The 15,780-nt window shown below is 39.9% G+C and overlaps 1 protein-coding gene across 2 annotated transcripts in view; it reads right to left on the bottom strand.

Moving 5' to 3' along the window:
- PIR (pirin) overlaps positions 1-15,780 on the bottom strand; it is a 45,337-nt gene that overhangs the window by 21,057 nt on the left and 8,500 nt on the right. For both annotated transcript variants that reach the window (XM_060770009.2, XM_060770010.2), the window contains exons 3-5: positions 15,681-15,773; positions 4,211-4,294; positions 1,388-1,594 (exon numbers count right to left, since the gene is read on the bottom strand). In XM_060770009.2, coding sequence (XP_060625992.2) covers positions 1,388-1,594; positions 4,211-4,294; positions 15,681-15,773 — 384 coding nt within the window. The remainder of the gene's footprint in view (positions 1-1,387; positions 1,595-4,210; positions 4,295-15,680; positions 15,774-15,780) is intronic.

The following is a 15,780-nucleotide window of genomic DNA, read 5'->3' as shown; positions in this document are numbered from 1 at the left end:
GATTTTCTGCTGCAGGAGTTTTTGAAGGCCACACAGACTGCTAAAATGCAAGCACCTCTGAAAACTAATCAAGAAATAAAAAGCCACTTTGTCTTTTGAAAATTGATATTTTTTGATGTTAACCAGCAAGGAAAGGCCCCTGATTGCTTTAAAAAGACGAATGGCTGTTTCTGGAGACTGTCCACGCTGTATAATTACAGCACTATTTTTCCATTTTAACTGCCATTGCTGAATCATATGCAATGCTGTTTTTCTATAGGTTGGTGAGGCACCAGAGCTCTGTGACTAATAATTCTAAATCAACCTCCCAAAAATGAAAAAAAAAAAAAACCAACAGAGTTGTACTGGTTGAATATTGCTTATCTGAAATGACTGGGACCAAAATTGTTTGAGGGGTTTAGATTGTTCTTTGGATTTTGGTATGCCCGTACTTACATATATGTGCGTAATGCAATGTAATGTAATATCTTGAAAATGGGACCCAAGTCTAAATGTGAAACTTATTTATGATTCATACACAACTTATACATATGATCTGATAGTAAACATAAAGATTTCCCCTGACAATATGTCTACTCATGTCTGAGGTGTTCATCTCGATTTCTAGGCCAAAGTGCCAGCATTGTCCGTAGACACCTCTAAGGTCATGTGGCCAGCATGACTGCATGGAGCTCTGTTACCTTCCCACCGAAGCAGTACCTATTGATCTAGTCACATTTGCATATTTTCAAACTGCTAGGTTGGCAGAAGCTGAGGCTAACAGTGGGAGCTCACCCAACTCTCCAGATTTGAACCGCTAACCTTTCGGTCAGCAAGTTCAGCAGCTCAGAGGTTTAACCCACTGCACCACCCCTAATCTGGTAATTTAATGAGATATTTTAATAACTTGGTGCATGAAACAATGTGTGTATACTGAGCCATCAGAAAGCAAAGATATCACTATCTTAGCCATGAATGTGGACAATTTTGGAGTATTTCAGAATTCTGTATAAGTGATGCTGAAGTAAAGGTAAAGGTTTTCCCCTGACATTAAGTCCTGTCGTGTCTGACTCTGGGGGTTGGTACTCATCTCCATTTCTAAGCCGAAGAGCTGGTGTTGTCTGTAGACACCTCCAAGGTCATGTGGCCAACATGACTGCATGGAGCACCGAACCTGAGCCATATTTAGATAATGTGAAAGAGTCTCTGGAAGCATCCAGGAGAAGTGAGTTCTTCCTTTCTTTCGACTACAAATAAAATGGACTGGGGAGTCACAGACATAGCTCTGCGGAATGGCACATGCAGCCTAACAGCCATACTATTCCTATCTCTGGCATTAGAGAACTAGCAGGAGTGCTCATCTTTTCAAAGAATCTGTTCTTTCATAGCTTGTCATGAAATCGCTTACCTTGACACCCAATGCCTCTCCTGAAATGACAGCCACTGTCACACCATTCAGTGAAGGTTTGGGTATCTCTTTGCTTTTCAGTTCTTGGTACTGAGGTTCAATCATCTTCTCAGAGCTTCGCAGATTAACCCAAAGTTGTAATCCATGGGCTGGCTCTTCAGAACAGGGCATCTCTGCATGGAGAATGCCACGGCCAGCAGTCATCCACTGTGCATAAGAAGAGAAAGAACCACATCATAGATATTCACTAGTATGATTTTTTCAAAAGACATAGTGATGCACAATCCAGGACTCTAGCTCCCATATACATACGCAGATATGTGGATCTTCAAATCATTTTCAACCTGTGGTGACTCTAAGGCAAACCTATTAAAAGGCTTTATTGAAGAGATTTTTTTCAGAAGGGGTTTGCCCTTGCCTCCTTTCGAGGCTGAGAGAATGTGACATGCTCAAGCCACCCAATAGGTTTCTGAGAGAATGTGACATGCTCAAGCCCTGATCTCAAGAGTCCTAATAACATTTAAACTACTATGCCATCCTTGAACTAATAATTGATGCTTTAGTCCTAAATGAATATACTGTATTGTCCCTCGCTGAACTGGGATTTATATGCTGGCCCACTGTGCTGTAGCTCAACATTCAAACTACTATACCAAGCTGGCTTATATATATGTATACAAATGTGGATAAAGTTAGATGCTCTGAGAGAGACAGACAAGCAGACAGAATATTCCTCAGAATTGAAAACCTGTGGGTCTCCAGGTTGAGAACCACTGTTTTGGCCTACAACTCCCAGAAATCCCAGACGGTTTACCAGCTGTTAGGATTTCTGGGAATTCAAGGCCAAAACATCTGGAGACCCACAGGTTGAGAATAATATAATAATAACTTTATTCTTGTATCCCGCCTCCATCTCCCCAAAAGGACTCGGGGCAGCTTACATATGGCAGAAAGTACCTAAAACAGAGCATAAAATAAACACATAATAGAACACAATAAAGTAAAACATATAGCATATAAAAACAAGATTTTAAAATCAGAACCACTGGTCTAAAAGTTGTGTGGCAACTGTGTGGCTCTTCAGATGTTGTCACATTGCAAAACCAGTCGTAGCCAGTCTGCATAGCCAGAAGTTAAAATGATGGTGGATAAAGGAGAAAGATAGTTACGTATTCCCCACCGCTGATCTAAAATTTATGTTATTCAGCCCCTAAGTGCAAGGAGACATACTCCTAGTTCCTTTTGAGTGATCAGCCTAAAAACATTTCATTTTTAAAGCCAGGAATCAAAATAAACCCTATAAGGTTTTGGCTTGTTCAGAATATAAATATCCTAAGGTTTCTGAAAGTATTGTAGAGATATGCAAGAGTAGCCCTGCTAACAATAAACGAATTCCAAAGCCTTCACTGATATATACTTTGTCAGAAAAACAAAAAGCCAATAAATTCATTATGTTAGCATTCAAAGCTTACAGGCAAATATGTTTTTCTTCTAAAATATGCAGAGGGAGAAAAAATAGTGTATAGCTACATAGTAAAAAACAAAGACTTCGGGCAAGTTCAAACTTGATTTACTGTTATTGAGGCTAGCAGCATATATTTTGATTCCTGAAGGCTACACATACTATAAAAACAGGCTATACCTTCAATGACCATTAGCTGACTTGGAACAAATAAGAAAAAAAATGCAAGGGAGTTTGGTTTTCATTGAAAAACAGAAATAACATCTGCCCACATTGCCCATGAAAATCCTGACCTTGGTTAAATGATGAAAATACAGATTCAGCAGTAGTTTCCTCCTTCTTTTAGATTCAGGACTCAGCTTTAATCCCATACTTCCAAACTGAGCACATTTTTGTCATTTAATACTATCTGCTCAGTTTCTTTTTGTGATGATGAGATATAAAAAGGTATAAGCATTTCTGCTCTAAAATTTATATAGATGTGAAAGCACTTGCAGGTATAATTTGCCACTGACTAAGACTAAATGTGCCCTAAATACTCTAAAGCAGTGGTTCCCAATCTTTTTGTGACCAGGGACCACTTTGACCGGGGCCACTCTCCAACATTAGGACCAAAAGGGTTATGAATCAGTTTTTGGACAACTTTAGATTCGGTTTGGTTATTTAAGGTACTGATTCAGAAAATTTCATTGGATAGGGCGCATCAGCTCTAGTTTCTGATACAGAACATATACCACCCAGTAGTCGCCATCTACTTGCCCACATAAAACCATATTTAATAATCTAGAGCTGATGTGGTCTATCCAATACAATTTTCTGAATCGACACCCCAAATTACGCAGGAAAAGGCCTAAAAACCAAGACACCAAGCAGCTCCCACTTCCAGGCACCACATGGCATAGCTCTGCTCAGGGAAAGGGAGGAGGAGAAGCAGCAGTCAGGAGGCTTGTTGTTGTGCCTTTTGTAGGTAGTTAGTCTCTCCCCTCCTGACAGTCACGTTGCTTTGGCACGATAAGAGGGTTTCACGAGACCAGTTGCTTTCATTGCAACGGCGCAGTAATGGTGAGGATGCGGACAATATTTTAGTTCTTGGGTGCCACTGGTGGTCCACGGACCACAGGTTGGGAACCACTGCTCTAAAGGTACAAGATCCTGTCTGAACTGAGAAATGAAATAGGGTCAACCTTGGTTTGTACTTGGACGAAAGACTGCAAAGGAAGACCAGATTCTGTAGGCTATATTTCTGAGGGAAAAAATGGCAAACTGCCACAACCACCTGAAAAAAATGATTCCCAAACAAAACACATCATTAAAATAATTATTTATTATAATCAATCGCTGTTCTTATCACTGTGGCATACCTGCAAATCTCCTGGATCTAGTCTACCTGTATGGCCACAAAAGTCTTCATGGGCCATGGATCCACCTGCCAATAGATATGATACCTGAAAAATAGACTGGGATTAGAACTTTAGGCAAGTTGAAACTTAGTTTGCTTTTATTTTATTTATATATTTATTCTTTCTTGTTATATGCCACCTTTCTCCTGGAGTGGGACTCAATGAGCTCATATTAGCTAATACTCTACAATACAGAATCACAGAGTTAGACAGGACGTGAAGAAGAGAAGGCTGGGAGGAGACATGATAGCCATGTATAAATATGTGAGAGGAAGTCATAGGAAGGAGGGAGCAAGCTTGTTTTCTGCTGCCCTGGAGACTAGGACACGGAACAATGGCTTCAAACTACAAAAAAGGAGATTCCATCTGAACATTAGGGAGAACTTCCTGATTGTGAAACCTGTTCAGCAGTAGAACTCTCTGCCCTGGAGTGTGGTGGAGGCTCATTCTTTGGAGGCTTTTAAACAGAGGCTGGATGGCCATTTGTCAGGTGTGCTTTGAATGCGATTTTCCTGCTTCTTGGCAGAGGGTTGGACTTGATGGCCCACGAGGTCTCTTCCAACTCTATGATTTTATGACCTCATCACTGAGTCAAAAAAAAATTAAAACTAGCACATTTAAAAGAGTATACAAATATTTTAAAAGCATACACATGTCAGAAATATAAATAGTGAAGTAGAAAGTTTCACTGTGAGTGACTATAGATGGCCCACCACATTTGGAGGGGTTGGGGTAGTAGAAAAAATATTGATACCTCTAGGTTTCTCAAATCTTAACTCCACATAGTTTACCATATTTTAACACATGAAAGTACAGTACAATTATTTCATGCATTTTTATTTGCTAAATTTCTATTTGCTTTTGTCTCAAGCACGCCTGATGGGAACGAGAGACAGGGCCTTCTCAGTAGTGGCCCCTTAGTTATGGAACTCCCTCCCTAGGGATATTAGATTGGCTCCCTCTCTCTTGACATTTCAAAAAAAAGTAAAAACCTGGTTGTTTGAACAAGCCTTTGGAAATGCAGCATAATAGCTGAATATGGAACTAGGAAAAAGAGAACATGGAACGGTTTAGACAATGTTTTTGAAAAATGAGTTAACAGGAAGTCACTGGTGATTATATGTTTTTAATGATTTTTACATGGTTTTTATGTGTGCTAAATGTTTTTGATTGTGTTTTATGAACAGTGTGGCATCGAATTGCTGCAAATTTGTAAGCCATCTCGAGTCACCTTTGGGCGGCATAGACATACTGTAAATAAATAAATAAATAAATAAATAAATATTAGTTTTCTTTACAATTTCTAGACTCTGTGTATCTTCTGTGATTTTCAGTGGTACACTGCAAAACTCCAAAAATGCATCTATTCAAAAGGCTTTCCAATGCTTTAGTATCGCATGTAGAGCTATGTATATTTGTTCAAGAAAAACTAATGATATGAAGAGCTATAGTATGTCTCTCTCCCTCCCCCAAGTCTTTATTACAAGTCTTACATGAAAAAAGACCGCTAAAAGCAGTCACATCAAAAATGTGTCACAAAATAAATATTGGGTACAATCCAAGCAGTAAAGCACTTTTTCATCATTCTGATGTAAATAGAAGATGTGCATTTGGACTAGTCATGGTAGTATGATATTTTATCTTCTGTGATTACCATATGAAACAAAATTGACTGGAGTAAAGGAATTATCAGTAAGAAGCATTAAAGGAAATGAAATAAGATGAATGTACTTCAAGAAATAAATTACACTATAAAAAGAATGAACTGCACAAATCCCTGCTTCCATATTTTCTTCAACAGTATTTTTCTGCCTGCAGGCTGCTGAAATCCCAACAAATCCAAAAGGATCAAACACATTTCTATGTAAAATTACAGATCTTTGGTTTTAAACAGAAGTTTTCAACAAATTCTGCTGGCCATTTTACCAAGCACGCCATCTACAAAGGTACTAAAGTGAACTAAATTTTGTTGAACTGTCAATGAAAGGAAGCCATAGGATAAACAGTATGTGTCTACATTGAAGAATTACTGCAGTTTGGCACCACTTTAACTACTTGCTATGCTATGGAATCCTGCATTTTGTTATTTGGTGAGCCCCCCGTTCCTTTGGGTAGAGAAGGCTACATCTCCCAGGATTCCATAGCCTTGAGACATGGTAGTTAAAGTGGTGTCAAACTGCATTAAATCCACCGTGTAGATGAACCCATAGGTGTATCTTTAAGGGAATCCTTAAATAAAAGCTTATGATTGAAGTGGTATTCTCTCCAAGACAGCTTTCCTAAAAAGTCTTGTTGCCCCAATTTCCACTGAAGACTGCCATCTGCTGACAAAAGCAGAAATTATTCAAAATCAGGAAAGAGGTGGCAATGTCCATAATATACCACAGGTATTTTAAAGGGAGGGAGGAAAAAGGAGAGTTTAATGTTACTTCAGCCTTCTTTCTTTCCATGTTCATGGGGGTCTGCATCTCTAACCCCACAAATGTGGAGGTCTGGCTGAAGAGAGAGTCTTCTTTCAGAATCTAGAATTTGTAATAGAAATACAGTGGGTCCTTGGTACCCACTGGAGGTTTGCTTCCAAAACCCTCATGGATACCAAAATCTCTGGATGCTCAAATCCTATGATGTACAATCGCACAGTAAAATGATGTGCCCAATATAAATGACAAAAATTATTGATTTTTTTATCAAATATTTTAAAATCGTAAATACTTGCATTTGTAGATGCGGAATCTGTGAATACTGAAGTCTGTTTGTAATGTGTGTATGACTTCAAGTCACCTATTGATTATGATGTACAATTTCACAGGGAGAAAATACAAAGAGATAACTAATTAACTGGAATTTTGTAAACCATTCAATTACTCACTAATGCTTAATGGCTTGCTGTAGGTTTTTTGGGCTGTATGGCCATGTTCTAGATGCATTCTCTCCTGACGTTTCACCTGCAACTATAGCAGGCATCCTCATAGGTTGTGAGGTCTACTGTAAACTAGGGAAATTGTGTTTATATGTCTGTGGAAAGTCCACGGTGGGAGAAAGAACTCTTGTCTGTTGGCGCTAGGTGCGAATGTTTCAATTGGCTGGCTTGATTAGTATTTAGTGGCCTGACTGTTTTTAGGCGTGCCTTGTTCCTGCCTGGGGGAATCCTTTGTTGAGAGGTGATTAGTTGTTCCTGATTGTTCCTTGTCTGGAGCTCCCCTGTGTTTCAGATTTGTTCTTTATTTACCGTTATAATTTTAGAGGTTTTTCTACAATACTGGTAGTCAGATTTTGTTTATTTTCATTGTTTCTTTTTGTTGAAGTTGTCTACCTCTGAGGATGCCTGCCATAGAGGCAGGTGAAACGTCAGGAGAAAGTGCTTCTAGAACATGGCCATACAGCCCAAAAAACCTACAAAAACCCAGTGATTCCGGCCATGAAGGCCTTTGACAATACATTAAGGTTTGATATACACTGCCATATAATGCATTTTCTGAATCCAGATAATCTTCTTTGAACTGGATTATATGAGCCTACACTGCCATATAATCTAGTTCAAAGCAGATAATCTGGATTCAGAAACTGGATTATATGGCAGTGTAAATGAGGCTGAAGTTCAACTCAGGCCCCATCTACACTGCCATATAATCCAGTTTCTGATCCCAGATTGTATGCTTTGAACTGGATTATACGGCAATGTAGATCCAGCCTCAGATGGCTTTGCTGTCATTTCCTTTGATTAAAACCTTACATGATGGTGACTAGGTGTTGGAAATGTTTATTACAGATCAAAAAAATTGGAACCTCTTTCCAGAAAGGACTACAAGGGGTCAGTCCATCACAGCTGCCTTTTCAAAGCACACTGTCAAAATATCAAATCTTGCTGAGACTTTACATGAGGATTTAAATGTTTATGACTGTTCTGCCATAAATACCCCCATTGTTGTCATGTACTTCATCATTTTTAGTGTAAACTGTAACCTTTTGAATTTCTGGGAAAGGAGCATACAACTTTTTTAATAAAATGAAATGGGCTTTCATTCATGAAATGTTACAGGCAGTTGATGCATGACTCCATTTATTGCTAAGGAGGGGATCAGAGCAGTATTTTCAGAAAAAAGTAAACTGTGCTCTTCAATTGCTTGTAGTGTTCAAATACATCAAAGAGATGAAAACCCACTGAAAATAAGTTAGTTCTTCCCCTAAATTGGTCTTTCCTAACATAGTGACTATCACATTTCTTGGAGTGCAACACCCATCATTCCCAAGAAGCCCTGGTTAGTAGTTGGGTGGGATTTAGAGGATGTCTGGCAAAGGAAGGTTACTCTAAAGGTACATCTACATTGCGAAACAATCCGGTTTGGCACTGTAAAGAAGAAGCGCTAACCCCACTAGATGCCACCAAAATTATGTGAGGAAGCATTAATCTTCTTTAATGCCACCAATATTCTGTGAGGAACCTTCTTCTAAATATCAATTAAGCTGCCACCGATATGTTTAGAGACGCTGGTTTATGTCTCTGTTTATCTTTAGTTGTGTTGTGAGGTGACTTTGGTAGTGTGGAATGCACCAAGCATAAAAGCAATGGAGGAGGCAGGTTTGAAATACAAAGAGAACAAGTTTTATTGTTAACAGAACGTAATTGTTGCAGTTTTGAGAATTTGAACTTGGCACAAGGCTCGATGTTACAAAATGGCTGGTTTGAGATACATGCTTCTGATGTTACAATTCTACAAACTTCTTCTTTAGTGAAGTGCTTATACTACTTCAGAGTTCCCTATTGTGAATATCCACACTGTTTGCCCTATACTCGGAACAAACCACTGATCACCAGTCTTTCCTTACTGGCAATCCTTAAAACCCCCTCTGTTAGATTCTTTTAACCTAAGCAATCTAACAAGGTAACACCTTCAGCTCTCTTGCTGAAGAAATATTCACAAATTCTAAGAACTACTGAATTCTCACAGCTTCACAACACTCTGAACCTCTTCCCCGGGTCTCATCCACCGGACTGAATATTAACTGACGCTTTCAAACCTTTTATTCCTTAAACTCCGCCCACCTCCTCTGAGGCTGTGTTACCATGGCAACCTATCCCTCACAGTTAGGCCATAGCAACTAATGTAAAACCTAAATACAGTTTAAATACAGTATAATAAACACTCTATAATAAACATTTCTCTACACCTTCCCCCCCAGAAAAATATTTTTGCACATTTCTTAATCCTAGAATAGCAAAAATAATCCTACATAACATTTAACAATAAATATACATATATCAATTCTGAAAGGGAAACGCATCATAGTTAGGTACATTTCAACTATACATATATACAAACCTTTAACCTATGGAATCCTTGATAAGGCGTCCGCAACTACATTTCGTTTACCTGAAACATGTTTTATGTCAAATATGAAATCTTGTAAACCCAAACTCCATCTTAACAATTTGTTGTTGGTACCTTTTACATTATCTAGCCATCGTAAGGGAGCATGGTCTGTTTGCAAAGTAAACTTCCTACCCCACAAATACGGTTTCAGTTTCTTGACTGACCAGATAATGGCATAGCATTCTTTCTCAATTGTTGACATACTATACTCATTAGAATGCCATTTTTTACTTAAGAACAATAGGGGTCTGTCTTCTCCTTCTACATCCAATTGGCTTAGGACAGCTCCAAGCCCAGTATCTGAAGCATCACACGTCAAAATAAAGGGCTTGTCAAAATCTGGTGCCATTAGGACAGAATCTGAAGTAATGGATTTCTTCAATTGATCCATGGCAGTCTGACAATTTGGAGTCCAAATTACCTGGTTCGGGTTCTTCTTTTTAGTAAGATCCGAAAGAGGGGCTGCCAGATTACTAAAGGATGGGATACATTTTCGATAGTAACCCGCCAATCCAAGGAATGCCCTAACCTGTTTTTTCGTTTTGGGCACTGGCCACTGGTGTATAACTGCCACTTTAGTAGGATCAGGTCGAATATGACCTCCTCCCACTAAATGTCCTAAATATTTGGTAACCTTATATCCTATCCTACACTTGGAAGCTTTAACGGTTAACCCTGCTTCCCTCAACCTGTTTAGCACCAGATCTAAATGATTAAGGTGATCTCTCCATGAATTACTAAAAATCCCTATATCATCAATATAGGCTACACAGAATGACCCCAGTCCACTCAAAACACTGTCCACTAATCTTTGAAATGTGGCCGGGCTATTTTTTAGGCCAAAAGGGAGGACATAAAATTCAAATAATCGATTTTGGGTCCGGAAAGCGGTCTTGTGACGGTCTTGTGGTGCCATGGGCACTTGCCAAAACCCCTTGGTCAAATCGATGCTACTAATAAAGTTGGCCTTCCCCATCCTTTCCAGTAGATCGTCTAAACGTGGCATAGGATAGGTGTCCGTCTGGGTCACTTTATTTAACCTCCTATAGTCTACACAAAACCTAATTGTTTTGTCAGGCTTCTGCACTAAAACTATAGGTGAAGCCCAAGAGCTAACCGATGGAGCAATAATCCCTAGGTCCAACATTTCCCTAATTTCTTTTTCAATACATTCATTAATTCTCCCCGTAACCCTGTAGGGTGGAGATACAATAGGAGTAGCATCACCGGTGTTTATTCGATGCTGGACTCCTTGGACCTTTCCTGGCAAGTCCGAAAATATGTCCCTATATTTATTTAAAACCTCTACAACCTCTCTTTTCTGAGGTAGGGACAATTCTACATTCATATCTACCCGATCTAAATTCTTGTACTGTTCACGATCACCCTCCCAAAAAGAAAAGGGACCGGATTCCTCTTCTGAAACAACAAAACATACATTTGCAGATCTTACAACATAAGGCTTCAACATATTTACATGGACTCTTCTTTCTACATTGGATTGTTCATCAAAAATATCATAGTTTATGTGGTTGTGTCTTCTGATGACCTTCCATGGTCCAGACCAATCCAATTGAAGCTTGTTGGCCTTGTTGGGAGATAAAAATAAAACCTCATCTCCGATGTCGAAGACCTTTGGTTTAGCAGTAGAGTCATAATAGTCTTTCTGTTTCTGCTGAGCCGCAAGCAAATGTTCTTGAGCAATGTCTCTAGCCAGCTGCATTGTTGCTTGAAGATCTCTTAAATACTCTGTCACTGGAACAGGATCCTTCGCCGGACTTTCTTCCCAATATTCTCTTAACAGATCTAACGGACCACGAGCTTTCCTTCCATACAGCAATTCAAATGGACTGTAGCCGGTGCTGTCATGAGGGACGGTCCTGTAGGCGAACAGCAGTTGTTGTAATTTGACGTCCCAGTCATATGGCCTTTCCTGACTGTAAGACTTTATCATTTTGACTAAAGTCTTGTTCATATTCTCAACCAGTCCATTTGTCTGCGGATGATATGCTGTGGAAGTCAGGTGTCTAATTCCACATAACTCCAGCAATTTCGACATAAGCTTGGAAGTAAACTGGGTTCCCAAGTCCGAGACCAGTTCTCTGGGATATCCAGTTCTTCCCCAAATGGACAGCAGGGCATTTGCAATTGTAGTTGTTTCGATGTTAGTCAGAGCTACAGCCTCTGGATATCTTGTGGCGTAGTCAATCATGGTTAAAATGTAACGGTAACCACGTCTGCTTGGTTTACAGAGAGGACCTACAATGTCAATGCCTACTCTGTAAAATGGTTCTCCAATTACTGGCATAGGGATCAATGGAGCTTTAACTTTATCCCTTCCAGTGCTCAATCTCTGGCAGATGTCACAGGATTGGCAAAACTCTTTGATCCTCTGGAACATGCCAGGCCAATAAAAGTTTTTAGTGATCCTCCTCGTGGTTTTTCTTATGCCCAAATGTCCACCTTGAGGGTTTTCGTGTGCCACCCTCATCAGCTGTTCTCTAAAACCTTGAGGCACTACAATTTGACTACATGTCACTGATCTTTCTGTCGAGTTTACACTTTTGGATTCTCTATATAGGACACCATTCTTCAGTATAAACTCGGAGGGCTGTTCTTCTGGCAATACTGTGGGGTTTTGAGCTAAAGCAAATAGAGGCTTCAGAGATCCATCGGCTCTCTGTTCCTGCCGAATCTCCTCAACTCCTCCCGTCTTCTTAACAAGCTCAGCCACTGTAGCACTGGCTTCTGGCCTCTCATCCCCATCTTGTTGTATGGCAAAACACAGGGCTTTCTGTTCAGGGTTTTCATTGTTACATTCTTTCTCCCCACACGCCATCTTACAGAATTTAATCTCCTCAGCCAAATCATTTCCAATTAAACATTGATATGGTATGTCAGGACTGACTGCAAAATCCCACATACCCTTCCATCCTTTATATTCTATTGGCAAAGTCACCACGGGTGTTGGGATCGCGGGACCTAAACCTTTTAATTTTATTTCAGAGGTTGGCTGTTGAAATTTCTGAGGTATTATTTCAGGGTGCGCTATGCATACTTCGGAACCTGTATCTCTGAGTCCTTTCCTGTCTTTGTGATCAATAGAAATGGTTTCTAAGTAGTCCTTAGATGGGCTGCCTGACAGGATAAACAGACATTGTTTCTCTTGAGGCTCTGAGCTTGAACTCTCCTTTGCAACAGTAACCGGTTCTGCCTTTGGTGTTTCTTTCATTTTATTCACAAAGAGGGTTGTTTTCTCTTTCCTTAACAAGGGACATTGATATTTTAAATGATTCCATTCTCCACATTGAAAGCACCGTCGTTTTACCTCAGGAGCAGTTGGTCTTATTACACTCTGCCTCCTACAGGGGGTGTTTTCTATGCCAGAGTCCCTTTCTTGCTGTGGGCGCGTTTGTTGTGGATAAAATGGCTGCCTGTTTGTTCTTTTGTCCCCTGGCAGATCTTCCCTTTTAAATCCTTCTTTCAAAGTTGTTATTTGATCTGCCATACCCGCTGCCTCTACAATCGTGGATGGCTTGCGATCTTGAATCACCCAACGAATTTCATAAGGAACTAATTGGAAAAATTGTTCCAATTTCAAGAGTTCCCTCAGCTGTTGATAATCTTCTACCTCAGACGTCTTTATCCAACTATCGAACAGTTGAGACAATCTAGAGGCCACCTGAGCAAAACTTTGTGTTTTATCTTTCTTCAACGTCCTGAACTTAAATCTATAATATTCAGGAGTCAATCTATATTCCTGTTGAACCTGTTTCTTAAACAGATCATAGTCTCTACAAGACTCCTCCGGCATCTGTCCATAAATCTGTAAAAGCTTCTCATTTATCTGAGGCCTTAGGTATATCATCCATTTGTCTTTAGCCAACCCAAAATCTCGACAACATCTCTCAAAAGATATAAGGAATTTCTCTGGGTCATCACCTTTAGTAAATTTTGGGAATTTCTTTGTCAAATCTGGGGTATCCACTCCAGATCTCCCTTCCTGGACATCACTGGATGTTTGAGACAAAGTCAATCTTTGTTTTTCTAGCTCAAACTCCATTCTCTTTAATTCTAACTCCTGTTCTCTCTCTCTTTGTTTTTCCTCCAGTTCTCTCTCTCTTTGTCTTTCCTCCATTTCCAATCGTTTCATCTCTAACTTGTACTTAAAAGCCATTTCTGACATAGGCACTGCCTCTGTCTCTGACTCAGAGCTCGAGCTTTCCCCTTGGTCTCCCTCTCTTTCCTCAGCCAGCTTTCTCTGCCGCCTGGTAGCCATGTTGTCAACAACTTTTACCTCACAACTTATTTTAAAATTAAACTTAAGGCACTCGATTAGTTGTTACACGAATCCCACCGCTGCCACCAAAAATGTAAAGAAGAAGCGCTAACCCCACTAGATGCCACCAAAATTATGTGAGGAAGTATTAATCTTCTTTAATGCCACCAATATTCTGTGAGGAACCTTCTTCTAAATATCAATTAAGCTGCCACCGATATGTTTAGAGACGCTGGTTTATGTCTCTGTTTATCTTTAGTTGTGTTGTGAGGTGACTTTGGTAGTGTGGAATGCACCAAGCATAAAAGCAATGGAGGAGGCAGGTTTGAAATACAAAGAGAACAAGTTTTATTGTTAACAGAACGTAATTGTTGCAGTTTTGAGAATTTGAACTTGGCACAAGGCTCGATGTTACAAAATGGCTGGTTTGAGATACATGCTTCTGATGTTACAATTCTACAAACTTCTTCTTTAGTGAAGTGCTTATACTACTTCAGAGTTCCCTATTGTGAATATCCACACTGTTTGCCCTATACTCGGAACAAACCACTGATCACCAGTCTTTCCTTACTGGCAATCCTTAAAACCCCCTCTGTTAGATTCTTTTAACCTAAGCAATCTAACAAGGTAACACCTTCAGCTCTCTTGCTGAAGAAATATTCACAAATTCTAAGAACTACTGAATTCTCACAGCTTCACAACACTCTGAACCTCTTCCCCGGGTCTCATCCACCGGACTGAATATTAACTGACGCTTTCAAACCTTTTATTCCTTAAACTCCGCCCACCTCCTCTGAGGCTGTGTTACCATGGCAACCTATCCCTCACAGTTAGGCCATAGCAACTAATGTAAAACCTAAATACAGTTTAAATACAGTATAATAAACACTCTATAATAAACATTTCTCTACAGGCACTATTTTAACTACCATGGCACAAGGCTAGGAAATCATGGGAGTTGTATTTTGATCGGGTCTTTAGCCTTCTCTACCAAAGAGTGCAAGTGCCCCACCAAACTGCAAATGCCTAGAGACGTTCCCTGACAACTACAAAACAACAACAACAACAAAATGCAGCATGTCAGATTTCTATGAACCGACATGAAATTTAAGTTCTTCTGGGGAGGCCCTCCTTTTGCTTCCATCACCGTCACAAGCACGGTTGGTGGGAACGAGAGAGAGAGAGAGAGGGCCTTCTTGGTGGTGACCCCCCACCTCTGGAAAGCCCTTCCTAGAGAAATAAGACAGGCCCCATCCCTCCCCTCCTTTCGTAAGAGCCTGAAAACCCTAAACAAGACTTTGAGAATGACTAGTTCTAGCTCAGCCCCAGATACTGTTGAATATGGCCATATCTTTTTCTACCAATTACCCAGGCTACTTCCTCCTATTAGGCCCCGGAAATGAACAGCCATAGACTTTACCTAATTTCCTGGGCCCTCTACAAATTGCACTAGCCTCGGCCCGGCCTTTTAAATTGCCTTGAAAAGGCAGGATTATTTTAAATATATATGTACTATTGTGATTTTTAATGCTTAAATTATCTTGTTAATTTTATGTTTATGTTGTTTACTTTGTATGTATTGATAATGTTATTTGGAAACCGCTCTGAGTCCCCTCGAGGAGATAGAGCAGTATATAAATAAAAATTTGTTGTTGTTGTTTCATTTATACTTGCAGCTTTTCCACTTTTGTGAGGACTCTGTGCCTGAAACCCTGTAAAAGTGGGCAGACTACTGTACCTTTCAACTGCTAGCGTTCCTTACATATAAAAAAACACTCACTGTTTCAAAACCTCGGTGTGGGTGATCGGGAAAGCCAGCTGGCTGGCCTCCTTTGAATTCATCAAGCAGCAGAAATGGGTCCAGGTTTTTCAACTGCAAA

The sequence above is a fragment of the Anolis sagrei genome, chromosome 3 (genome assembly GCF_037176765.1).
Source record: "Anolis sagrei isolate rAnoSag1 chromosome 3, rAnoSag1.mat, whole genome shotgun sequence".
Lineage (NCBI taxonomy): Eukaryota > Metazoa > Chordata > Lepidosauria > Squamata > Dactyloidae > Anolis > Anolis sagrei.
The sequence above is the reverse complement of the archived record's forward strand: the minus strand, read 5'-3'. Positions and strand labels throughout refer to the sequence as shown.